General features: G+C 46.9%; 1 protein-coding gene across 3 annotated transcripts in view; it reads left to right on the top strand.

The window, feature by feature from the left end:
- LOC129861101 (sodium/potassium-transporting ATPase subunit beta-1-interacting protein 3-like) overlaps window positions 1–26,829 on the top strand; it is a 179,189-nt gene that overhangs the window by 62,549 nt on the left and 89,811 nt on the right. For all 3 annotated transcript variants that reach the window (XM_055932223.1, XM_055932225.1, XM_055932224.1), the window contains exons 3-4: window positions 4,147–4,227; window positions 7,009–7,206. In XM_055932223.1, coding sequence (XP_055788198.1) covers window positions 4,147–4,227; window positions 7,009–7,206 — 279 coding nt within the window. The remainder of the gene's footprint in view (window positions 1–4,146; window positions 4,228–7,008; window positions 7,207–26,829) is intronic.

Raw genomic sequence — 26,829 nt, 5'->3', positions numbered from 1 at the left:
TTACTGAGTAACAGTTCATATAAGGAAATCAGTCAATTGAAATAAATGTATTAGGCCCTAATCTATGGATTGCACATGAGTGGAGAGGGGTGCAGCCATCGGTGGGCCTAGGAGGGCATAGGCCCACCCACTGGGGAGCCAGGTCCAGCCAATCAGAATGAGTTTCCCCCACAAAAGGGTTTTATTACAGACATAAATACTCCTTCAAATAGGATGGATTAAGCTAAGAAACAATAAAAGATTCACAAAGACATAAAAAATATTTTAGCAAAGCTCCATTTGGGTGTTAATGTGGAAAGGAAGTCAAAGGGCGAGGGAGAGAGAAAATACAGATTGGAGGGAATGTGTGAGAGGTCGGAGGGAGGAGAATAACCAAAGGCAAGAGAGGATACAGGGATAAGAAGGAAAGAATAGTGTCAGCTATCTTAGGAAAAAGGAGGGAGGATTAAAAGAGGAGGGAGAGGAGTTGAACGGAGAGAGTAACTAAAGAGCAGATAGAGGGAAGAATACTTGTGTGTCAGCGTTCTTGAAAAAAAGAAGGAAGGGATTTGGTGACTCAACGTGTTACATGTCTGTAGGGAGGGTAAGTTCTCTACTGTCTTTAGGTTAGGATGAGTAGGGAGGGTAGGTTCTCTACTGTCTTTAGGTTAGGATGAGTAGGGAGGGTAAGATCTCTACTGTCTTTAGGTTAGGATGAGTAGGGAGGTTAAGTTCTCTACTGTTAAGTTCAGCCAACAACTAAGTTCAGCCAACAACAACGAGACAACATTTTAGTAACAGAGTCTCTATCAAGGCACAAGGCGAGACCCAGATGCAGACACAGGAGGCAGATGGTTGGAGTTTTACAATGCTGAAGGCAAGAGAATGGTCGTGGACAGGCAAAAAGGTCAAAACCAGATCAGAGTCCAGGAGGTACAGAGTGGCAGACAGGCTCGTGGTCAGGCAGGTGGGTACAAAGTCCAGAAACTACCGTCAACTTTCTATACAGTCGCTAAATTAAACAAACAAGTGTCTCCTCCAGATAGACCCATTGTAAGCAGCAATCGACTCTGTGACATCCAACATTTCAAAATGTGTGGATTACCACATCAAACCGATGGTTGAGAATCTCCCATCTTATGTCAAAGTCACATGATCTCATTGATAGAGAGCTTAGGAAGGATACCAGAGGGCACCCTGCTGGCCACATTTGATGTGGAGAGCTTGTACGCTAACATCGCACACACTGGAGGCTTGCAGGTGCTGCAACACTTCCTTCAGACTCTACCCTTGCTCCATCCAAAGATTGCATCTTACAACTTACTGAACTGGTATTATCCAATACCAGTTCAGTCAAACTTTGAGTGTAGCCATGGGCTCCCCCTTAGTCACATAATTAGTTAAATAAAGTCCACCTGTGTGCAATCTAAGTGTCACATGATCTCAGTATATATACACCTGTTCTGAAAGGCCCCAGAGTGTTCAACACCACTAAGCAAGGGGCACCACCAAGCAAGCGGCACCATGAAGATCAAGGAGCTCTCTAAACAGGTCAAAGACAAAGTTGTGGAGAAGTACAGATCAGGGTTGGGTTATAAAAAAAAAATCTAAAACGTTGAACATCCCACAGAGCACCATTAAATACATTATTAAAAAATGGAAAGAATATGGCACCACAACAAACCTGTCAAGAGAGGGCCGCCACCAAAACTCACGGACCAGGCAGGGAGGGTATTAATCAGAGAGGCAACAAAGAGACCAAAGATAACCCTGAAGGAGCTGCAAAGCGGAGATTGGAGTATCTATCCATAGGACCACTTTAAGCCGTACACTCCAGAGAGCTGAGCTTTACGGAAGAGTGTCCAGAAAAAAGCCATTGCTTAAAGAAAAAAATAAGCAAACATGTTTGGTGTTCGCCAAAAGGCATGTGGGAGACTCCCCAAACATATGGAAGAAGGTACTCTGGTCAGATGAGACTAAAATTGAGCTTTTTGGCCATCAAGGAAAACGCTATGTCTGGCACAAACCCAACACTTCTCATCACCCCGAGAACGCCATCCCCACCGTGAAGCACGGTGGTGGCAGCATCATGCTGTGGGGATGTTTTTCTTCGGCAGGGAATGGCAAACTGGTCAGAATTTAAGGAATGATGGATGGAGCTAAATACAGGGAAATTCTTGAGGAAAACCTGTTTCAGTCTTCCAGAGATTTGAGACTGGGACGGAGGTTCACTTTCCAGCTGGACAATGACCCTAAGCATACTGCTAAAGCAACACTCAAGTGGTTTAAGGGGAAACATTTAAATGTCTTGGAATGGCCTAGTCAAAACCCAGACCTCAATCCAATTGAGAATCTGTGGTATGAATTAAAGATTGCTGTACACCAGCGGAACCCATCCAACTTGAAGGAGCTGGAGCAGTTTTGCCTTGAAGAATGGACAAAAATCTCTCTCTTGTGTGCCAAGCTTATAGAGACATACCCCAAGAGACTTGCAGCTGTAATTGCTGCAAAACGTGGCTCTACAATAGTTCAATAGTGAATAGTTTGTTATTTTCTGTTTTTTGTCTTTTTTGTTTTTTGTCTACACAAAGCCCACAGACCGCAATATCTTGCTATGTGCGGATAGTATGCATCCCCTTCCCCTCAAGAATGGTCTACCATATAGCCAGTTATGCATGGTTAAACCAATCTGTGGCCACAAGACAGATTTTGACAGCAATGCTAAAATAATGACAGATAAATTCAAAATGAGAGGCTACAAGGACAAAACTCTTGAAGCTGTTATGATGAAAATCTCAAAAACCAAGAGGGGAATTACTAAAATCTCAACCAAAGAAGAAAAACAATGCAACCGTCTTTTGCACTAAGTGCACCAAGGGTTTGGAGAAAATGAAAGCAATCCTGAAAAGTGTTGGCATATTCTGCAATCAGACAAAAAAATCTCACACATGGACCCCCACTGGTGCTCTACTGTAAGTGTGGTCGCAATATTGGAGATAGTTAGGTGAGATCTGACTTGCCTCCTGAGCCCACTCAGACACTCTTGACACCTATCCAAAATGGGAACTACAAATGTTGATCATGCGCACAGTGCAATAGCACTATAAAAACATCCTTCTTCAGACACCCACATACAGGTCAACATCCCTGTTAAGGGTAACATCTCATGCAAGACCAAGGGAGTAATCTATCTCATCACCTGTTCATGTGGAAAAGCCTACAAAGGGAGGCTTACTGGATATCCTGTCTAAAAACATTGACCCCTAGCGGTCTGAATATCGACTTTGATTTCAGGCCCTTATGAACAATTCTTTCTTTTTTGAACAAGTCTTATAAATGGATACATTCTTTCTACAGCTTATGACCGTACACCTAATATGTTCCCCCTGTTGATGATGCTCATTATATATTAAGGTTAAACCAAAAGATTACTTGTAACAAATATGAAATGAAATACGAAACAATTAAATCTGTGAAATTGAATTAAACAATAATGTATGTTGATGCTAATATGGCGTACAATATCAATTATGTTTCAATATGATAATAATAGCCTAATATATTTAATATGCCATAAACAACTTTTTTTAAAGTTTCACTAATTCATTCTAATTAACTTTATCATTATGACACACCCCTCACTATTGTCATTGGTTGCACTAATTCCACTGTTTGTCTACATAACCTGGTTCAAGTATTCATGACATTACCCTGAAGAAGGTACAGTGATGCCGAAACATTGGTAAATACCCAATAAATTACTGGGAGTTTATATATGGAGTGTGCAACTTTCTTTATTTTGTTGTTTGTAACATATACCCTTTGTAAACACTGTTAATTGAATTATATCTTAGACCTGTTTATGCCCCTCCATTAAACCCTCAGCTGGTTTAAAACCCAACTCCTTCAAGTCTTAATGGACTTACAGCAGCTTTAGCATGAAGGCCAGAGGGGGTATTACACTTGAATCAATGGAAGGTGAAGTGCAGTGTAGAGTGTGTTCCATAACAGCATTCACACAGAGATCTTTCATTTCTGTTCTGACTTATTTCAATGTATGATGTGTTCTGTTGTTTTATGAACCCATGTGTCTGTAAGTGTGTATAAATTCCACCATGCATGTAGTTAATATGTACTTAACCGGTTTTGTGTTTGTGTCCTATACAGTACACAGTGTGGATGGCTCTCTGGGTGGCCTGGAATGTCTTCATCATTTGTTACTACCTGGATGTGGGAGACTTGACCAAGGTAGGCCCTATTCTCTCTGACTCACAAGTCAACTACACTACAGGTCAACTACACTCAGGTCAACTACACTACAGGTCAAGTATAGGTCAACTACAGGTCAACTATACTACAGGTCAACTATACTACAGGTCAACTACACTACAGGTCAACTACACTACAGGTCAAGTATAGGTCAACTACAGGTCAACTATACTACAGGTCAACTACACTACAGGTCAACTACACTATAGGTCAAGTATAGGTCAACTAAAGGTCAACTATACTAAAGGTCAACTATACTACAGGTCAACTATACTACAGGTCAACTATACTACAGGGCAACTATACTACAGGTCAACTATACTACAGGTCAACTATACTACAGGGCAACTATACTACAGGTCAACTATACTACAGGTCAACTATACTACAGGGCAACTATACTACAGGTCAACTATACTACAGGTCAACTACACTACAGGGCAATTTCACTACAGGTCAACTACAGGTCAACTAAAGGTCAACTATACTACAGGTCAACTATACTACAGGTCAACTATACTACAGGTCAACTATACTACAGGTCAACTACACTACAGGGCAATTTCACTACAGGTCAACTACACTACAGGTCAAGTATAGGTCCACTAAAGGTCAACTACACTACCGGGCAACTACACTACAGGTCAACTACACTACAGGTCAACTACACTACAGGGCAACTACACTACAGGGCAACTACACTACAGGTCAACTACACTACAGGTCAAGTATAGGTCCACTAAAGGTCAACTACACTACCGGGCAACTACACTACAGGGCAACTACACTACAGGTCAACTACACTACAGGGCAACTACACTACAGGGCAACTACACTACAGGTCAACTACACTACAGGGCAACTACAAGGCTTCTACCTCTATTTTGGAGCTCCCATGACTTGTGTGTATCTTCCACCATTTTGAGATACGGTATGTCTATATATTTATGTGACATTGAATAAAACACGTGGTCATCCTAGGGAGGTGGGAGCCAGGTGGTGGAAAACATATTCCAAGATTCTCAGTGTCAGGGTTCACAGAGTAGAGGGCTCAGGAAGATGCCCCGCTACCACATACACACACCCTGACAGGTCTCCTGAGTCTCTGTTTCCGTGCGTTTGGGATTATGGTCATTTCCCTTTCTACACCCAGTTTGAGAAGTGTGATCTGAGTGCTGAGACTGTTTGATCATATCTGAATTGTGTGTTAGAGAGAGAGAGAGAGAGAGAGAGAGACTGCAGTTAACTGCTCATTCTGTTTTCATGCTGCCATGTGTTAGGCTGATACTAGCCTGCTATATTTGCCCCAGTTCTCATGACACTGTCCCACCCATGTCCAGGGTTAACCCCGGGTGTCCTATCTGTCTCATGTGAAGTAACAGTCAGGCTACAAGGGGTTAAATCCGCTCCTCATCCAATAAGAGGGCTAACACCAAAAACACTCTGTCACATACTAATATACCTACTCCCAATCTTATGGCCTATGGACAGTGTGTGTGTGCATGAGTGTGTCTCGGGAAATGTGTCTTTGTCTGGTATACCCAAATATTTAGCACGCACGCACGCACGCACACACACACACACACACACACACACACACACAGACACACACAGACATACACACACACACACACACACTATGACTGGACTTTGCACCATAATGGGGTTTCTCCATATCTCCACTGCTCTCCCAGGGTGTTTTTAGGAGATTAGTTGTTCATCTGGACAAAAGGTACAGTATGTGTGTGCTGTCACCTCCACATCCATCACTTCAGCCTTTACTCTTCCCCCTCCTGACTCCTCTTCTCTCCCCTCTGTCCACTTCTATTTTACTCTCTCCATCTATTCTCTTTGTCCTTGTCTCATTCAGCCTACATTTGTCCTCCTCCACGCTCTTCCCATTCTATCCCCTCCCTCCTTTTCTCTCTCCCTTCTTTCCTGTCGCACCCTGGCCTGACCCCTCCTCCTCCACTCCTCTCCTTTGTCCATTGCCTCCCTGTCCTCTGTTGATCAGCTCTCTGTCTCTTCGTCACACCCAGATGGACTCACTCAGTGATGGGGATCTACATTGATCTGTGAGAAAATGAATATTCATGGTCAAAATAGTTGGATCTGTGGTTGTTTGGGGACAGAGGTGTGTGTGTGTGTGTGTGTGTGTGTGTGTGTGTGTGTGTGTGTGTGTGTGTGTGTGTGTGTGTGTGTGTATGTGCGTGTGGTGGGCCCCAGCTCAGCCTGTTCTCGGCTCGTATAATGAGGCATGTAGAGACCAGCTGCTTAGGGCTGGGCTGCAACACAACAGATGGAGCCAGCCTGCCCTCCCAACACTGAATATATTGGCCAGGAGGGTAGACAGCTAATGGACAACACACACACTGAATCTTATTCTGGCCCGAACCAAATCCGCTATGCACCTACGTACACACACACCTCCTGACTCATTCAAACCCTGTAACGATAGTACATACACACACACACACCCCAACAGTGATCCCTCCCTGTGAATTAACCTTGGATCTAGTCACGTGGAGGGTTGATTTGTGCCTTAGGGTCTGTGAGTGAATAACAATGACAGTGTTGAAAGGGAGCTTCTCAGTTAGACCTTCTGACTGCGGGGCAGCTGTGGGGTTAGATTGCTGTATTGGGGTATTGATTGACGTTTGTGTGTTTGTGTAGGTCCATGTGTATGTTTGTCTATTTACAAATGTTTGTCTGTGTATATTTTGTTACATGTTAATGTGTGTATTCAACCTCTTGTTACAGGACAGTGACCTGCTGACGTTTAACATCTCGGCTCACCACTCGTGGTGGAGGGAACACGGTCCAGGGTGTGTGAGGAGAGAGATGACCCAGCCAGGGGTGGGGACCGTGGACAGCCAGTCCTACATCTCTGTCATGGGCTGTCTCATGGAGTACCAGTACATAGAGGTCCTACACAGTGGAACACAGATCCTCATCGCTGTGAGTATTGGTGTTATACCTTTATACACACACACAGACAACATCACCGGTCGTGTCTCTCACGGTGGAAGCCTAGTCACTGTGATTGTAGTGGCCCCTGTGCTTGGGTTATTGGGGTAGAGATATTGGAGAGTGGATCAGGAGAAAGAGATCTGTTCTCTATAGACTCCGTTGTTATTAGTTTGTCTCTCTCTCCCTCCCTCATCCCTGTCTTGCTCTTTCCCTCCCTCGCCACTGTCGTGCTCTCTCTCTCTCGACCCCTGTCGTGCTCTCTCTCTCTCGGCCCCTGTCATGCTCTCTCTCCCTCCCTCCCTCGGCCTCTCGTGCTCTTTCCCTCCCTCGCCCCTGTCGTGCTCTCTCTCTCTCGGCCCCTGTCGTGCTCTCTCTCTCTGCCTCCCTCGGCCCCTGTCCTGCTCTCTCTCTCCCTCTCTCGGCCTATCGTGCTCTCTCTCTCCCTCCCTCGGCCCCTGTCGTGCTCTCTCTCTCCCTCCCGCGGATCCTGTCGTGCTCTCTCTCTCTCCCTCTCTCCCTCCGTCTCTCTCTCCCTCTCTCTCTCTCTCTCTCTCTCTCTCTCTCTCTCTCTCTCTCTCTCTCTCTCTCTCTCTCTCTCTCTCTCTTCCTCCCTCCCTCGGCCCCTGTCGTGCTCTCTCTCTCCCTCTCTCGGCCTATCGTGCTCTCTCTCTCCCTCCCTCGGCCCCTGTCGTGATCTCTCTCTCTCCCTCCCGCGGACCGTGTCGTGCTCGCTCTCTCTCCCTCCCTCGGCCTCTCGTGCTCTCTCTCTCCCTCACTCGGGCTCTCGTGCTCTCTCTCTCCCTCACTTGGCCCCTGTCGTGCTCTCTCTCTCTCTCCCTCCCTCGGCCCCTGTCGTGCTCCCTCTCTCTCCCTCCCTCTGCCCCTGTCGTGCTCCCTCTCTATCCCTCCCTCGGACCCTGTCATGCTCCCTCTCTCGCCCTCCCTCGGCCCCTGTCGTGTTCTCTCTCCCTCCCTCCCTCAGCCCCTGTCGTGCTCCCTCTCTCCCTCCCTCTGCCCCTCTTGTGCTCTCTCTCCCTCCCTTCCTCGGCCTCTCGTGCTCTTTCCCTCCCTTGTCCCTGTCTTGCTTTCCCTCCCTCGCCCTTGTCGTGCTCTCTCTCTCTCTCGGCCCCTGTCGGGCTCTCTCTCTCTGCCTCCCTCGGCCCCTGTCGTGCTCTCTCTCTCTCTCTCTCTCGGCCTATCGTGCTCTCTCTCTCCCTCTCTCGGCCTATCGTGCTCTCTCTCTCCCTCCCTCGGCCCCTGTCGTGCTCTGTCTCTCTCCCTCCCGCGGACCCTGTCGTGCTCTCTCTCGCTCCCTCACTCTGCCCTTGTCGTGCTCCTTCTCTCTCCCTCCCTCTGCCCCTGTCGTGCTCTCTCTCTCTCCCTCCCTCGAAACCCTGTCGTTCTCTCTCTCTCTCCCTCCCTCGTACCCTGTCGTGCTCTCTCTCTCCCTCTCTCGGACCCTGTCGTGCTCCTTCTCTCTCCCTCCCTCAAACCCTGTCGTGCTCTCTCTCTCTCCCTCCCTCGACCCCTGTCGTGCTCTCTCTCTCTCCCTCCCTCGACCCCTGTCGTGCTCTCTCTCTCCCTCTCTTCCTCCCTCCCTTTCTCCCTCTCTCCCTCGACCCCTGTCGTGCTCTCTCTCTCCCTCCCTCGGACCCTGTCATGCTCTTTCCCTCCCTCGCCCCTGTCGTGCTCTCTCTCTCTCCCTCCCTCGGCCCCTGTCGTGCTCTCTCTCTCCCTCTCTCGGCCTCTCGTGCGCTCTCTCTCTCCCTCCCTCCCTCGGCCCCTGTCGTGCTCACTCTCTTTCTCCCTCGTGCTCTCTCTCTCCCTCTCTCGGCCTCTCGTGCTCGCTCTCTCCCTCCCTCGGACGCTGTCGTGCTCTCTCTCTCCTTCCCTCCCTCGGCCCCAGTCGTGCTCTCTCTTTCTTTCTCCCTCGTGCTCTCTCTCCCTCTCTCGGCCTCTCTTCCTCACTTGGACGCTATCGTGCTCTCTCTTTCCCTCTCTCGGCCCCTCTCATGCGCTCTCTCTCTCAAGCAATATCATCAACCACCCTGTTGAACAGACACAAGCACACAACACACAACACACACACACACACGGATGGAGATTTGTAGCTCCCTGTATGATTATAACCCAGTGGCAGAGCAGTGATTCATGTCCTGGGCCGATACCTCCATCAACTAGGATATCATCTCTGAGATAGAGGCATGCCAGGTTCTGTTTTAGGTGACTGTGAAGCCTTGCTATAGCAAGACAGGGCAGAGATACAGATATCCTTAAACTGTCCAATAGCAGGGACACTTGTAAGTGAATGTATTCTACTATAATACAATCTGCTGTGCAACTTACAGCCCGTCCAGTAGATGATTTAGTAACTCTGACCTTTCTATGAATGACAGCGACCCTTGAACGATGGGCCCTACCCTGCCTAGTGAATCATGCTGCTCAGTGGGACTGCTGTGTAGGGGTGTAGAAATCCCCATCGTCTGAGGACGGGTCACTATTTAATATATATATATAATAATAAACTACATTTATCAATCTGTCTCCAATATTATGTAAGTAAATGCAACAGGCACTGTCTCTAGAGGATCTGGTCAAGGTACCAAGCCTCTCATCACCATGTAGTATGGTTATAATGAACATTTGTCTAACTTGCATCTTATGCAAATAGCTAATCCTGGCAACCAATGTTCTAGCATTCATTTATTGAGGCAAGCAGATCAGAGATGTCAAGGTGGTATCCAAGCACATGTAGTGTATATGACAACTACCAATAGACCTGCTAAATGATGAACGTATAGTCAATCAAAGAACTACTCTGTAAAACTAGGAATGCATTTACTCAATTCAACTAATATAATTAGTCATGAAAGTATTAACGCTCAAACAATTCCATTGTACATGAACCATATGCTACATTCCAGACTACTCAGAGTAAATGACTATCACCAATAGGCTAAGACTTAACGTGGTGACGCGTCTTCAGTTCAGAATCATCTCGAAGAGAAAAAACGATGTGTCTGATACACACGGTAGCTTGGTAACAAGTTCTCAAAGTATGAACAAATTCGAAAGTCGATTTCACGTTTTCATCTGTCTTCATGCCTCCAACGGTGTCTATGAGAAGGTCCCACCCTGGAGAAAGCCACATATATGGTGTGTTTGACCTATGTGATAGCTCACAGATGGTCAGCCATCCAAACAATTCATAAATCGTGAGTATCTCATTCTCTCATTCTTCCACTACTCTTGTGTGTGGGAATGTAGTGTAGAGGGGTTTAGGACACTCTCAATCACTCACACACACGCGCATGCGCACAGTCATGTTTTCACAGGCCCTCTAGAGGGGAGATTAGCCATGATTACATAAATAGGTAGAGGTGCTCATGGTTCCCACCCCAGGCACTATCCCATTCACACTGCCCCATCGACAATCAAGGTAGAATTTGCACTCCAATACAGGTATAGGATCAGATTACCATCCCTCCCCCAATCCAAATCTTAACCATTAGGGCGGTGACCCTGTATGAATGTTTAGGGGTAACTTCTACTTAATCCTCCACCCCACTAAAGCTCCTTGGGAAAATACATCAGTGTAGAGTCCTGTGGCTGTGTTCTGAAATGATGTACTACTCCTTACCTCAGGCTATAACACATGAAGAAGGATTAGACAATGATGTCATAAGGCTATATTTGCTCTGGGAGACAAATAGAACAACTTTCAATGAAACGTTTGAAATGGTTGACTCCAACAGCCTCCTTTCTTTAATGACAGAAACTCTGTCTAATCCTTCTTTATCTCATGCTGGACCTCAGGCTTTGGTTCTACCATTCACCACCCGAATCCCCCCCACCCACGCTATGTACTAAGATGGTATTGTCCTCCAGGCATTCTATCCTGTCACCGTGGGAACAGCTCTCTCTGGGAGAGGGAGATTGAGTCTATAAAATCTCCCTGAGTTGTTTTGGTTTTCCTCTCTTTCCTTGATTGTTAAAGAGGAGGGAAGTGAGGGAGAGGAGAGGGAGGGGTGTTTCCCTTTGTCTTTGTGTGGCCTGTACAAGGTCACCCTGGAAAGCCCATTAAATATTTAGCCTGGGAGGAGAATGGTTCATTATGATGAATCATTTGAGTACTGACCAATACTGGAGGCAGTTAGTGCTGTTGTCCTACCAGTTACATTCTTCATGTTTTTGATGTGACTGGAGGAGGTGAAGAGGGGAGGATACTGTACAGAAAGAGAGGAAGATGTATATCTTTCATCGTCATCTCTCTCTCTTTCTCTCTCTGGGGTTCCTATAGATGATCAATACTTCCAATATCAACTGATTTTATTGTCATTGCCAGTCAGCATAACATTTTTGTTCATCACCACAGGCTCCCTCTCTCCTCTACCCCAGAGCATCTCTTCTCTCTTTCTCTCCTTCTGTTTTTCTCTCCTCCTGCTGTCCTCCCCCTGTCTCCATACATCATGTGTTACATAAACAATGTATATGAGAAGATAACTTTCCTCCAGAGATGGGAGAGAAAAGGTCAGGGTAGTTAGGAGAGAGAGTGAGGGAAGGAGGGAGAGAGAGAGAAAAAAAGGGACACAATTTTTTCTCGCTCTCTGAGGGAACATGTAGAATAGGGTAGGATTTTGTGTGAGTACGTGTCATTTTTATAAAGCTAATACAAATGTATTGATATAAGACTGTGGTGGTCTATCACCCTGGTAGTGTGGGACTAATGTGGAACAAAGGAATACTGGAATAGTGTGTGTCAGTTTACACTGGTTATAAACACCCCATCTCTTACATGACCAGTATACAGCACCAAAGAGTTGTCACACACTCCCTCCCTCTCACGATTTATACACGCACGCACGCACACGCATGCACACACACACAAGTATTATGATCCTAATATAAGTGTAGTCTGCTACCCTTAGGCCCTGCTGAGCTGTGTGTGTGTGTGTGTGTGTGTGTGTGTGTGTGTGTGTGTGTGTGTGTGTGTGTGTGTGTGTGTGTGTGTGTGTGTGTGTGTGTGTGTGTGTGTGTGTGTGGTGTTCCTTGGCTTTCTGTTCCCACCTTAACACTGGTTGGTTGATGTTTCAAGTGATGGAAACCTACCCCCTTTTCTCCTTCTCTATCCCTGTGTGGCTGATTGATGAATGGTTGTCACTGGATGATTGAGGGGTCCACACGAGAGGCCCGCGATGGAGTGACCCCTATGATTACTGCTCTAGGCTGCGTGCACAGGTATGCAGGTGTGCGTGTGTGTGAGAGGCCCTTAACTCTGTAGATGTCTACAGTAAACAGCCAGCTGTATGAAGGAGTGATATAGTGAGACCAGCTGTTGGGAGTGTGTCTGTGTGACAGCTGTATCTGGAGGCCTGTGTTTGCATCCTGCACTGAGACACTCTGCTGTTGTGTGTGTTATGCTACTGGTGTTAGGCGTGTGTCCCTTTTATGTAGGAGAGACTATCAAATAAAGAAGCTTTCAACCACTAATGAAATGCCCATGTGAAATGTTAGCTACTGTTCAGCAGGAGTGTAGCTTGTGAAGCTTGTTCCACCACGTTGAAGCAGTAATACACTGTTGATAACACATGCTGCATTAAAAGTCAGTATAAATCAGTATTAAAACATGTATACATCTGTTTAGTCTAGCTGGCTAAAGCGAGAGAGGAATAGAAAAAGGGATGAAGGGAAATGGGGGAAGGAGGAGAGAGAAGAGAGGGAAAGATTGGAGGGAAAGAGGGGAAAGTAGGATAGATCATTTTGTCTGTAGCTGGGCTTTGGAGAGTCAGTGACACGTTATTCAGATAGCATAATAAAAACACGACTGCCTCATATTAAACCCCAAAGAGTCTCAACAGAGAGCTTTACTTGTTCATCTATTTTTAGGGGAACAGAGGATTTTTCACCCCAAAAAGGATTAGTTAAACCTCCCAGAGAGGCCGTGGGTGGTGGGGAGGGAGGGACAGAAGGGTATAGAGAGAGAGGCCGTGGGTGGTGGGGAGGGAGGGACAGAAGGGTATAGAGAGAGAGGCCGTGGGTGGTGGGGAGGGAGGGAGGGACAGAAGGGTATAGAGAGAGGCCGTGGGTGGTGGGGAGGGAGGGACAGAAGGGTATAGAGAGAGAGGCCGTGGGTGGTGGGGAGGGAGGGACAGAAGGGTATAGAGAGAGAGGCCGTGGGTGGTGGGGAGGGAGGGACAGAAGGGTATAGAGAGAGAGAGATGTGGTACGTTTGGACCCAGGTGCAGATAAGAGACCAGATGACGAATCAGTGGTTAAGGATAAACATAATACTTTACTGAGAAACGGTAGCCGCAGGATCACAGTACACTGGAAAGGCTCAAACTCACTCAGGAAACAAATGCACACGGTAAACAATTCAAGCTTCTGCAAAGAACAACAGAAAACACCTCTTTTAACAGGGACACAATCATGAAATAAGGCCGGGTGGCCATCCACAAGTTGAGGGCGCGGAGGAGCAAGTGTGGGTGGAGAGAATGGACTGGTCCTTAGCTTGAGACAGGAGACATGAAAGGATTGACAGACCCTCATGAACCTGGGACGCTGGAGACGAAAGATGACTGGGTTGATGCGCGAGACCACCTTTTTAAGGGAAGATCACAGGTGGACAGCCACACCCGTTGACCCTGGTCGGAGGAGCCGAAAAGGTCTTCGGTGCCGGTTTGCCTGATGTTGGTGTCAGGCAGAGGAGCGGAGCAAGGAGGATCGCGCTCTGATCTAGGTGCGGCAACATCGTCGAATGAACGCCTTGGCTGATGGCACCCCTGCTTCGGCTTCTTGTTCAGAAAATGGGGGGCAACCCAAACTGACACTCAAACGGCGACAATCCAATGGATGAGTTCGGCAGTGTGTTATGAACATACTCTGCCCAGATGAGGAACTTGCTTCAGTTGCTGGCCTGAGTGGAGACAAAGCAGCAGAGAAACTTCTCCAGCTCTTGGTTGGCCCGCTCAATTTGCCCATTCGACTAAGGTTGGAACCCCTGGGAGACACTCACCGATGCCCCCAGCAGGGAACAGAATACCGTGTGACGAACTGGGTTCCACGATCTGAGACAATGTCCTGGGGAAGTCTGTGTAGTCAAAAGACATGGATAATCATGAGCTCAGCAGTCTCCTTAGCTGAAGGCAACTTGTGTAAGACGATGAAATGGACTTCCTTCGAGAACCGATCGACGACCACCAGGATAGTGGTAAGTCCTTGAGATGGAGGTAAAATCAACAGACAGGTGAGACCAGTTCCTCCTGGGGATGGGCAGAGGTTGGAGCAACCCAGCCAGTTGCTGATGTGAAGTCTTGCTTTAGGGACAGATGGAACAGGCCGCAACAAGGATCTCACATCCTCCATCATGTTGGGACACCAGAATTTCCACCTCAGGAACACCAATGTCCGATTAACTCCTGGTTGCCCAGTTAATTTAGAGGAGTGTTCCCATTGTAGTACTCGGGACATGGGCTGATTGCATTCTTGAATGGAAACTAAACTCTTATGGTCCATCCAGATCACGAAAGGATGAGGTGCTCCCTCCAACCAGTGTCTCCATCCCTCAAGAGCCCACTTAACTGCCAGGAGCTCCCGGTTTCCTACATCGTAGTTGTGTTCCGCTGGTGTTAACTGCTTGGAGAGAATTGTGCATGGGTGCAGTTTCTTGTCCTCCTCGTTCCACTGTGAAAGGACCGCCCCTGCTCCAGTGTCCATCTCCACCACAAAGGGACAAGTTGGATCAAGATGAACGAGGATGGGTCCAGAGGTGAAAAGTCCCTTGAGCTCCATGAATGCCCTGTCAGCCTCGGGGGTCCAGCAAAAATGGGTCTGGGACTTGCGGGATACGACGGTGAGAGGCGCTGCCACTGCACCAAAGCCACTGCACCAAAGGGTAACGGCAGTGTGGGAACAACAGCCAACATCTTTCAGATCCACCCAGTATCCTTCACTGCCGACCTACGACAACTCTTCGACCACCCAGTCAGCGGACGAGAAGCGGCCAGCCGACTGTTCAACCTCCGCCAAGGGGCCAGACCAATGGCGGACTTCGCCATTGAGTTCCGCACCCTCGCAGCCGAGAGTGGGTGGAATACGGAGGCACTGGTTACCGCTTTCCACCAGGGTCTGTCTAACTCCATCAAAGATGAACTGGCCGCTCTGGAACTAGGAGAGGACCTCGAGTCCCTGATAACACTGGCAATCAGGCTTGACAACCGCATCCGGTAACGGGTGAGACGGGGCCATTTTGACACCACTCCAGCATTCCAGTTTTCTGAGCACCCTGAGCCCTCTGAGCCCAGCATAGAGAATCCCATGCAGCTGGGTCGCACATGTCTGAGCCCATAGGGGCGTTACAGGCACATGCGCAAAGGCTGATGCCTCTACGGCGGAGGTCTTGGCCATCCCCGTGCTACCTGCCCAGAGCTGACGGGAAACACCAGGGCTCACCAGGACAGGGGGAGACCCTAACAAGCTGTGCAGTTACCTCCCAGGTACCCAGTCACCGTCTGTTACTACCTTTAACCCTTTACTGGGACAACCATCAGCACCAGATTCAAGCCTTTGTGGACTCCGGGGCCGCGGATCCTTTCATTGATCAAGACTTCGCCAGAGAGTTACAGATCCCCTGCGTGAAATGTCCCATCCCTCTGCAGATTCAAGCCCTCGATGGACGCCCCATTGGCTCCTGTCAGGTGGAATATCAGATCAAGCCCATGTTACTGCAGGTTGGGGTGAACCACTCTGAGACTCTTAGTTTTCTGTTGATCACTGCGCACTGTACCCCTGGCTAGCGCTACATAACCCACTAGTTTCCTGGTCCATGGGGACACCTACTAGACTGGGTAAGGACTGCCAGACTAAATGTCTAAGACCTCCACCAAGAGTCTCGCCGTGTCCTCCTGCATCCCTTGAAGACCAAGACTTTCCGCTCTCCCTCCCGAATACTTCGACCTCCGGGAGGACTTCAGTGAGAGGCGTCCTTATGACTCGTCGTCCTTATGACTGTGCCATAGAACTCCTACCCGGCGCCACACCTCCCCGGCCACACAACCCCTGAAGCAACAGTCATGGACAATTACATCCGGGAGTCGCTGGAGGCAGGTTTCATTCGCCCCTCTACAACGCCTCCGCAACATTTACAATCTGGTGAGAATCAGGGAGGGAGATGAGTGGAAGACTGCCTTTAACACACCTAGTGGCCACTATGAGTATTTAGTCATGCCCTTCGGATTATCGAACTCACCGGCAGTCTTTCAAGCTTTGGTCAATGACACCCTGAGGGATATGTTGAATCGGTTCATCTTTGTTTACCTCAACAACATCCTGATCTTCTCCAAGACCCTTCCGGAACACATACTGCACGTCCGCCTAGTCCTGAGAACACTCCTGCAGAGTCTACTATATGTCACATTCATTAAATAACAAGACACACCAGGGTCCAATAAAAGTCTGTAGTGCGATCTCTGCCACCCTCTGGTGCCAGGAGGAACCATGACAGAGAGAGAGGGAGAGAGAGCACAAATACAAATTCCATCTAGACACCGTCTAGACACAAAAAAACTATAGATACCTCGGCCTAAACATCAGCGCCAAAGGTAACTTTCAAAAAGCTGTGAACGATCTGAGTGACAAGGCAAGAAGGGCCTTCTATGCCATCAAAGGGAACATAAAATATGACATGTACAACATAAAACACCCAATAATACATGCAGAGCACAGTTAGGCCGATACACGCTAATGATCAAAATCCAGAAAAGAGACGTTAAATTCTACAACCGCTTAAAAGGAAGTTCAAACCTTCCATAACACAGCCATCACCTACAGAGAGATTAACCTGGAGAAAAGTCCCCTAAGCAAGTTGGTCCTAGGCCTCTGTTCACAAACAGAGCCACAGGACAGGACAGGACAGAGAGAGAGAAAATATATATCCGTGTGGGTAAAAGGGATCACATTGAATACCTAGGTGTCTGGCTAGACTGTAAATTCTCCTTTCAGACTCACATTAAGCATCTCCAATCCAAAGTTAAATCTAGAATTGGCTTCCTATTTCGCAACAAAGCCTCATTCACGCACGCTGCCAAACATCATAAAACGGACTATCCTACCGATCCTTGACTTCGGCGATGTCATTTACAAAATAGCCTCCAACACACTACTCAGCAAATTGGAGGCAGTCTATCACAGTGCCATCCGTTTTGTCACCAAAGCCACATATATTACCCACCACTGCGACCTGTATGCTCTATTTTGGCTGGTCCTCGCAAAATATTAGTTGCCAAACCCACTGGCTCCAGGTCATCTATCAGTCTTTGCTAGGTAAAGCCCCACCTTATCTCAGCTCACTGGTCACCATAGCAACACCCACCCGTAGCACGCGCTCCAGCAGGTATATTTCACTGGTCTTCCCCAAAGCCAACACCTACTTTGGCTGCCTTTTTTTCCAGTTCTCTGCTACCAATGACTGGAACGAATTGATAAAATTACTGAATTGGAGACTTATATCTCCCTCACTAACTTTAAGCGTCAGCTGTCAGAGCAGCTTACCGATCTGTAAATAGCCCATCCAACCAACTACCTACCTCATCCCCATATTTGTTTTTGTTTTTCTGCTCTTTGCACACCAGTATTTCTACTTGCACATCCTCATCTGTACATATATCACTCCAGTGTTAATTGCTAAATTGTAATTACTTCGCCACTATTGGCCTATTCATTGCCTTATCTCCTTACTTCATTTGCACACACTGTATATACATTTTTCTATTGTGTTATTGACTGTACGTTTGTTAATCCCATGTGTAACGCTGTGTTGTTTTTGTCGCACTGCTTTGCTTTATCTTGGCCAGGTCGCAGTTGTAAATGAGAACTTGTTCTCAACTGGCCTCCCTGGTTAAATAAAGGTGAAATTAAATTAAATTAAAAGAAAAATGTTGGTAGAACTCTGTGTGTGCATGCATGTGTGAGTTTGTGTTAAACGTGTTTTGTGTTATCTTTGGATACAGCCCCCTCTACCCGGCCCCCTCTGCCCCTGCGTGTGCGTGTGTGTGTGTGTGTGTGTGTGTGTGTGCGCGTGCGTGCGTGCGTGCAGGTGTGTTTAATGACAGGCAGAATATGATGAGATAGGGGCTGCAGGGACCACATCCACCTGTTCTTTTCCAGTCCATACACACATACACATACACACACATACACATGCACGCACGCACGCGCACACACATACACACACACACACATTCACACACACACACACACATATGCACGCACGCACACACACACACACACACACACACACACACACACACACACACACACACACACACACACACACACACACACACACACACACACACACACACACACACACACGCACACATATCTCTCTCTCTGTATCTCTCTGTCTCTATCTCTGTATCTCTCTCTGGAATTGGTTCACTGTGGCGCTGCTGGTTTCTATCTTGCTGTCATCTACCATTACAAGTGCAAGTGTTGTTAGCTTAATTCCATTCCAATTGAATCCGGTCTTGTAAAAAGGCTCACACACAATGTCCAGTCCATTTCTGCCAGTGTATGACCATAGGGCTGAAAACCTGTAAAGCCTTAACTGTGTATTTACAATATATTCTGATTGTTTCCTTTTTTTAGCTACCACTGTGAGCATTACTCATCAGGTCTGAATCCAATGTTCCTCGCCTGACCAGGAGTACTCCTCTTTTTGGTTGCAAATTGGTCTCTAGTTCAATTCTCTTCTTTCGTTCTTTCTTTCTTTCTTTCTTTCTTTCTTTCTTTCTTTCTCTAGCTCTCTCTCTCTTTCTCTTTCTCTTTCTCTCTCTCTCTCTCTCTCTCTCGCTCTCATTGTGATAGATAGATCTACATGAATTCCCTTTACTAAAGAATACTTAAGGGCTTTTCTCCTAGGACAGTGAGCCAGATCAATAGTGTGTTAATTAGCAAGCCGATCGATGTAAATCCCCATTCTATCTCTCTCTCTCTCACACACACACACACACACACACACACACACACACACACACACACACACACACACACACACACACACACACACACACACACACACACACACACACACACACACACACACACACACACACACACACACACACACACACACACACACACACACACACACTCAGTTACACACACACACACACACAGTCACACACTCAGTTACACAGACTCACACACACACAAAGGACTGACTGGAACAGAATAGTTGCCAAAGTAAAATAATAGAAAGAAAGACAATAGGTGTTACTGGACTGAGCTCTTTGATGGTTGCCTGACGACTCAAACTGAGTTCTTCCGCTGCTCTATGTTCGCTACATACTTCAGTCTGAGGGTGTTTTCACATATAGCCCCCTTTATTAGCTAAATAGCTCAGTTCTCTTTGTATTCACACTGCCCTTGCCTTTTTCCAGTCCATTTCAACTATTTTGTGGTCTGAGTCCTCTTTGCATTCACATTGCTATGTTTAGAAAGTAACCAAGATCTTTTTTCTACATTCACTCAATGCACTCTGGGTTTTAATAAAGTGCAGGACAAGCCATTCCATCAGAACATGTTATCGGACAGCTAGATATACCTAGTTACATTTTGGAAGCTAATAGATTGCATTTAGTTATAAGAAGAGCCATAATAATTGTAATTAGAAGATAATATTAAGATTTAAATATAATTGGTAACATAAAAATAGTAGAAGAATAACTTCAGATTAAATAATGCTGTAATTGAAAATGTACACACCCAATGTAGTCTACTGCCCCTTTAAAAGCTAGAATTGATTATGTACCCTATGGTGTGATTCTCACCAAATATGTTGTCTTCTCACGCTATTCAAACCCCACAATCAATAAACAGCTTATGAAGCTCTCTTAGCCTATAGGTCACATATTGCAAACAAATAATCTTGAACTAAAACCACAGATATTTTGGCATTTCTGTGCACCCTTGACAATCGCTAATAAATATCCAGGAACAGCGCATGTTTTTTCCTTGAATCTGCACATCATCATCATCTCTCTTTTGTGTCAGGCACCAATGTGAGGGGTTATGGCAGGAGAAACGGTGTTTCAGTAGTCTAGTGTGTGGTGCAGGAATAATGACAAGCAAATCCGGGGAGCTTTGTGTTCACGTTGTCCTATAAAAGGGAACCAGACCGCGAAGTTCAAGCGAACCGAACTCAGACCACTTCTTCAGATGGTCTCAGTTCAGTTCGCTTAAGGGGCTCTTTTGAGGGGTCTGAGTTCCTTTGGAGTGTTCACATTGCACAAAAAATGAAGCGAAACACACTGAGTTCATAACAATTGGCAGAAAGGGGACAGGTGTGAAAACACTCTGAGACTGCCAAAAGGAAGGGTATTGTACAAAACAAAGTCATCAGCAGTTGTATCATCTCTAACCAATCAGAGTATCAAAGCCAATGACACATTTTCAAAACGCCACTTTACCCACGAGGAAGAATGATGCCGGAGGAGAGGGCTGCCATTTTACGTGCTCCTAACCAACTGTGCTATTTTGTTCGCTTTTTCGTGTTGTTTGTAACTTATTTTTTAAACTTATTTTGTACATGATGTTGCTGCTACCATCGCTTATGACCGGAAATAACTTCCGGATGTCAGAACAGCGATTACTCACCTCAAACTGGACGAAGATTTTCTCTTTAACGAGTCCAACGCGGAGGATATACTGCTTTCTCGGGAACGGGCCCAAATCCCCATCATTTGCATGAAGATAAGATGGAGAAAGAGGGGGTGGAGGTCGGGCTGCCTTCTGAAAATTTGTTGGCGAGTGAGTTAACCCCCTCTACCATCAGTCCTATTTGCCAACATGCAATCATTGGATAACAAAATGGATGAGCTCCGATCAAGGAAATCCTACCACCGGGACATTAAAACTGTAATATCTTATGTTTCACTGAGTCGTAGCTGAACTACATGGATAACATACAGCTGGTGGGGTTTTCTGTCCATCGGCAAGATAGAACAGCTGCTTCCAGTAAAACAAGGGGTGGTGGTCTGTGTCTATTTGTAAATAACAGCTTGTGCACTAAATCTAATATTAAGGAAGTCCCAAGGTTTTGTTCGCCTGAGGTAGAGTATCTCATGATAAGCTGTAGACCACACTATTTACCAAGAGAGTTTTCATCTATATTTTTCGTAGCCGTCTATTTACCACCACAAACCGATGCTGGCACTAAGACGGCACTTAACGAGCTGTATAGGGCCATAAGCAAACATCATTATACCACCCTGCAACCCACTGCTGGCTTGCTTCTGAAGCTAAGCAGGGTTGGTCCTGGTCAGTCCCTCGATGCAAGACCAGATGCTGCTGGAAGTGGTGTTGGAGGGCCCCCAAAAAATTGTCAAAAAAAATATCCCAATACCCCAGGGCAGTGATTGGGGACATTGCCCTGTGTAGGCTGCCTTCTTTCAGATGGGACGTTAAACGAATGCCCTGACTCTCTGTGGTCACTAAAGATCCCATGTCACTTATCCTAAGAGTAGGAGTGTTGTCCTGGATAAATTCCCAGTCTGGCCCTCATACCATCACAGTCACCTAATCATCCCCAGTTTACAATATTCTCAATACTCTCCCCTGTAACTATTCCCCAGGTTGTTGCTGTAAATGAGCATGTGTTCTCAGTCTACTTACCTGGTAAAATAAGGGTTAAATAAAATTAAATCCAGTGACCGGGGACGTTAATGCAGCGAAACTTAAATCAGTTTTACCTAATTTCTACCAGTATGTTAAATGTGCAACCAGAGGAAAAACAACTCTAGACCACATTTACTCAACACACAGATATACGTACAAAGCTCTCCCTCGCCCTCCATTTGACAAATCTGACCATAACTCTATCCTCCTGATTCCTGCTTACACGCAAAAACTAAAGCAGGACGTACCAGGGTCACTGGCAGGGCTTGCAAACTATTACGGACTAAAAAGGGAAGCAAAGCTGCGAGCTGTCCAGTGACACGAGCCTACCAGACGAGCTAAATAACTTCTATGCTCGATTCAGGCAAACAACACTGAAGCATGCATGAGAGCATTAGCTGTTCCGGACGACTGTGTGATCACGCTCTCCGTAGCCGATGTGAGTAAGACCTTGAAACAGGTCAACATTTGCAAGGCCGCAGGGCCAGACGGATTACCAGGACGTGTACTCCGAGCATGCGCTGACCAACTGGCAAGTGTCTTCACTGACATTTTCACCCTGTCCCTGAGCAAGTCTGTAATACCAACATGTTTCAAGCAGACCACCATAGTCTCAGGGCCGAAGAACACCAAGGTAACCTGCCCAAATGACTACCGACCCGTAGCACTCACGTCTGTAGCCATGAAGTGCTTTGAAAGGCTGGTCATGGCTCACATCAACACTATTATCCCAGAAACCATAGACTGCCCCATCACATCCACGCATGATGCAATCTCTATTGCACCCCACACTGCCCTTTCCCACCTGGACAAAAGGAACACCTACGTGAGAATGCTATTCATTGACTACAGCTCAGCGTTCAACACCATAGTGCCCTCAAAGCTCATCACTAAGCTAAGGACCCTGAGAGAGTGGAGCAGGTTGAGAGCTTCAAGTTCCTTGGTGTCCACATCACCAACAAACTATCATGGTCCAAACACACCAAGACATTCGTGAAGAGGGCACGACAACGCCTATTCCCCCTCAGGAGAATGAAAAGATTTGGCATGGGTCCTCAGATCCTCAAAAGGTTATACAGCTGCACCATCGAGAGCATCCTGACTGGTTGCATCATCGCCTGGTATGGCAACTGCTCGGCCTCCGACGACAAGGCACTACAGAGGGTAATGCGTACGGGTACATCACTGGGGCCATGCTTCCTGCCATCCAGGACCTCTATGCCAGGCGGTGTCAGATTGCCAAGGACTCCAGCCACCCTAGTCATAGACTGTTTTCTCTGCTATCGCACGGCAGGCGGTACCGGAGCGCAAAGTCTAGGTCAAAAAGGTTTCTTAACTTCTTGACGCACGGATCCCTTTAGCTGGATCATTTTCATCAACAACCGCTGAATTGCAGAGCGCCAAATAAAAATAAAAAATCAGTTTTTTTTTAATATTCATGAAATCACAAGGAAATATAGCAAAACACAGCTTAGCTTGTTGTTAATCCACCTGTCGTGTCAGATTTTGAAAATATCCTTTACAGCGAAAGCAATCCAAGCGTTTGTGTGAGTTTATCGATCACTAGAAAAAACATTAAGAACACCTAGCAGCAAAGTAGATTGGTCACGAAAGTCAGAAAAGCAATACAATTAATCACTTACCTTTGATGATCTTCGGATGTTTGCACTCACGAGACTCCCAGTTACACAATAAATGTTCCTTTTGTTCGATAAAGAGTATTTTTATATCAAAAAACCTCCATTTGTTTGGCGCGTTATGTTCAGTATTCCACAGCCTTAGGCAGGTCATCAAGGCTTGACGAAAATTCCAAATAGTATCCGTAAAGTTCGTAGAAACATGTCAAACGTTTTTAATAATCAATCGTCAGGTTGTTTTTTAACATAAACAATTGATAATATTTCAACCGGACTGTAAACTATTCAATACTGGAGAGAAAGAAAATGTCTAGCTACCAGTGTTGCACGCATGAACAAATGGAAGGACATCGGCCATCCACTGACACGATTTGATAAATCTCGCTAATTTTTCAGAATAAAAGCTTGAAACTATGTCTAATGACTGTTCACACCCTGAGGAAGCCACAGGAAAAGTAATCTGGTTGATATCCCTTTAAATGGACGAAAGGCAGGCAATGGAACAGTGATTTTTCAAAATAAGAGTCACTTCCGGGTTGGATTTCCTCAGGTTTTCGCCTGCAAAATCAGTTCTGTTATACTCACAGACAATATTTGGACAGTTTTGGAAACTTTAGAGTGTTTTCTATCCTACTCTGTCAATTACAGTGGGGAGAACAAGTATTGGATACACTGCCGATTTTGCAGGTTTTCCTACTTACAAAGCATGTAGAGGTCTGTAATTTGTATCATAGGTACACTTCAACGGTGAGAGACGGAATCTAAAACAAAAATCCAGAAAATCACATTGTATGATCTTTAAGTTTTGCCAGGCAATTCCACTAGATAGTACAGCCACAAAGTCAAAATTGGCTATATTGTAAAAATTAATGAAAAAAAATATGTATTTAAGGTTAGGGTTAGGCATACGGTTATCAGTATGGCTAAGGTTAGGGTTAGGTTTAAAATCACAAGAAGATAAATTGGAGAAATAGCCTGGATTTGTTACTTTGTGGCTGTGGTAACTAGTGACGACCAAAACTGTTAGATATGCCTATTGCTGAGTGTGGAATCTAATTTTGTCTCTCTCTACCTGGGCTAATATTTGCCGCTTAGAGATTGCCCTTCATTAACGTATGCAAATGTCTGTTTCCCCCAGCTGAGCAGCTGGTCTCACTCTCATACACTCAATTGTGTGTGTGTCCTTCATATCTACGCCGCTGGTCAATGGCAGTGTGTGTGTGTGTGTGTGTGTGTGTGTGTGTGTGTGTGTGTGCGTGTGTGTGTTTGCTTGTGCATGTCAGTGGAGGCTGCTGAGGGGAGGACGGGTCATAATAATGGCTGGAATGGAGTCAATAGAATGGTACCAAACACGTGGTTTCCATTCCAACCATTATTATGAACTGTCCTCCCCTCCCCTCAGCAGCCTCCACTGTCGTGTGTGTCTGTGTGATTACATGCACATGTATCACTGTGAATGTGTTTGTGTGTGTGGGCTGATGTTATCCTGAAAGGATGAATGTGAAATATCATGTGATCTCTAAAAACCTGTTTCCTCTGATAAGCTTTTATAGATGAACAGCAAATGGAACAAATCCTGGCTTTGAACTCATCCACTCTGATCTTTTCTCCTCTCTGCTGTTTTCCATTCTCTGCTGTACGTTTTCCTCGGTCAAGACCCCGGTCCGCCCCTGACAGCACCGCTTTAGATGGGGTCACAGACATACACGTAACACACACACATACCACTTTAGACAGAGCCGAGGGGAACTGTCAGAGGAGTCACTTTCCATTAGAATGCTAATAGAACAGAGACGGCCACAGACAGCAGAGAGGGAGAGCAAGGGAGTGGGAGAGAGGGAAGGGGACGATGAAGAGAGAAGTAAGGAGATACGGGGTGAGGGGCAGAGAGTGAGAGGGAGAGAAGCACGCAGAGAGAGAGCGAGAGACAGAAGGGCTGACTGATTCACAATAGATTGACATAGCGATGCAGATCCAGGAGGTCAGGACTAGCCCTCTCAGGCTTGTCTTATGACTTTAATTAATATTACATACATTTTCCAGAATGATCTCTGTGAACTCCAGAGCTGTATGGGGGACTGGGAGAGGAAGCTGTATAGGGGACTGGGAGAGGAAGCTGTATAGGGGACTGGGAGAGGAAGCTGTATAGGGGACTGGGAGAGGGAGCTGTATAGGGGACTGGGAGAGGAAGCTGTATAGGGGACTGGGAGAGGAAAGCTGTGTGGTGAACTGGGAGAGGAAAGCTATGTGGGAGACTGGGAGAGGGAAGCTGTGTGGGGGACTGGGAGAGGGAAGCTGTGTGGGGGACTGGGAGAGGAAGCTGTGTGGGAGACTGGGAGAGGGAAGCTGTGTGGGGGACTGGGAGAGGGAGCTGTGTGGGGGACTGGGAGAGGGAAGCTGTGTGGGAGACTGGGAGAGGGAAGCTGTGTGGGAGACTGGGAGAGGAAGCTGTGTAGGAGACTGGGAGAGGGAAGCTGTGTGGGGGACTGGGAGAGGAAGCTGTGTGGGAGACTGGGAGAGGGAAGCTGTGTGGGGGACTGGGAGAGGGAGCTGTGTGGGGGACTGGGAGAGGGAAGCTGTGTGGGAGACTGGGAGAGGGAAGCTGTGTGGGAGACTGGGAGAGGGAAGCTGTGTGGGGGACTGGGAGAGGGAAGCTGTGTGGGGGACTGGGAGAGGGAAGCTGTGTGGGGGACTGGGAGAGGAAGCTGTGGGAGACTTTACCCCCCCTACACTATCCCCCCACTGAGACTATATCACCCCCCCTAAACTATCCCCCCACTGAGACTGTATCATCCCCCGTACACTATCCCCGCCACTGAGACTGTATCAGCCCCCTTAAACTAGTCCCTACAAATACTGTATCAACCCCCCTACACTATCCCCCCACTGAGACTGTATCACTGTCCCCCCACTGAGACTGTATCACCCCCCTACACTATCCCCCCACTGAGACTGTATTACCCCCCTACACTATCCCCCCACTGAGACTGTATCAACCCCCCCTACACTATCCCCCCACTGAGACTGTATCACCCCCCTACACTATCCCCCACTGAGACTCTACCACCCCCCTACACTATCCCCCCACTGAGACTGTATCACCCCCCTACCCTATCCCCCCACTGAGACTGTACCACCCCCTACACTATCCCCCCAATGAGACTGTATTACCCCCTACACTATCCCCCCACTGAGACTGTATTACCCCCCTACACTGTCCCCCCACTGAGACTGTATCACCCCCCTACACTATCCCGCCACTGAGACTGTATCACCCCCTACACTATCCCCTCACTGA

Source organism: Salvelinus fontinalis, chromosome 8 (genome assembly GCF_029448725.1).
Source record: "Salvelinus fontinalis isolate EN_2023a chromosome 8, ASM2944872v1, whole genome shotgun sequence".
NCBI classification, from domain to species: domain Eukaryota; kingdom Metazoa; phylum Chordata; class Actinopteri; order Salmoniformes; family Salmonidae; genus Salvelinus; species Salvelinus fontinalis.
The sequence above is the reverse complement of the archived record's forward strand: the minus strand, read 5'-3'. Positions and strand labels throughout refer to the sequence as shown.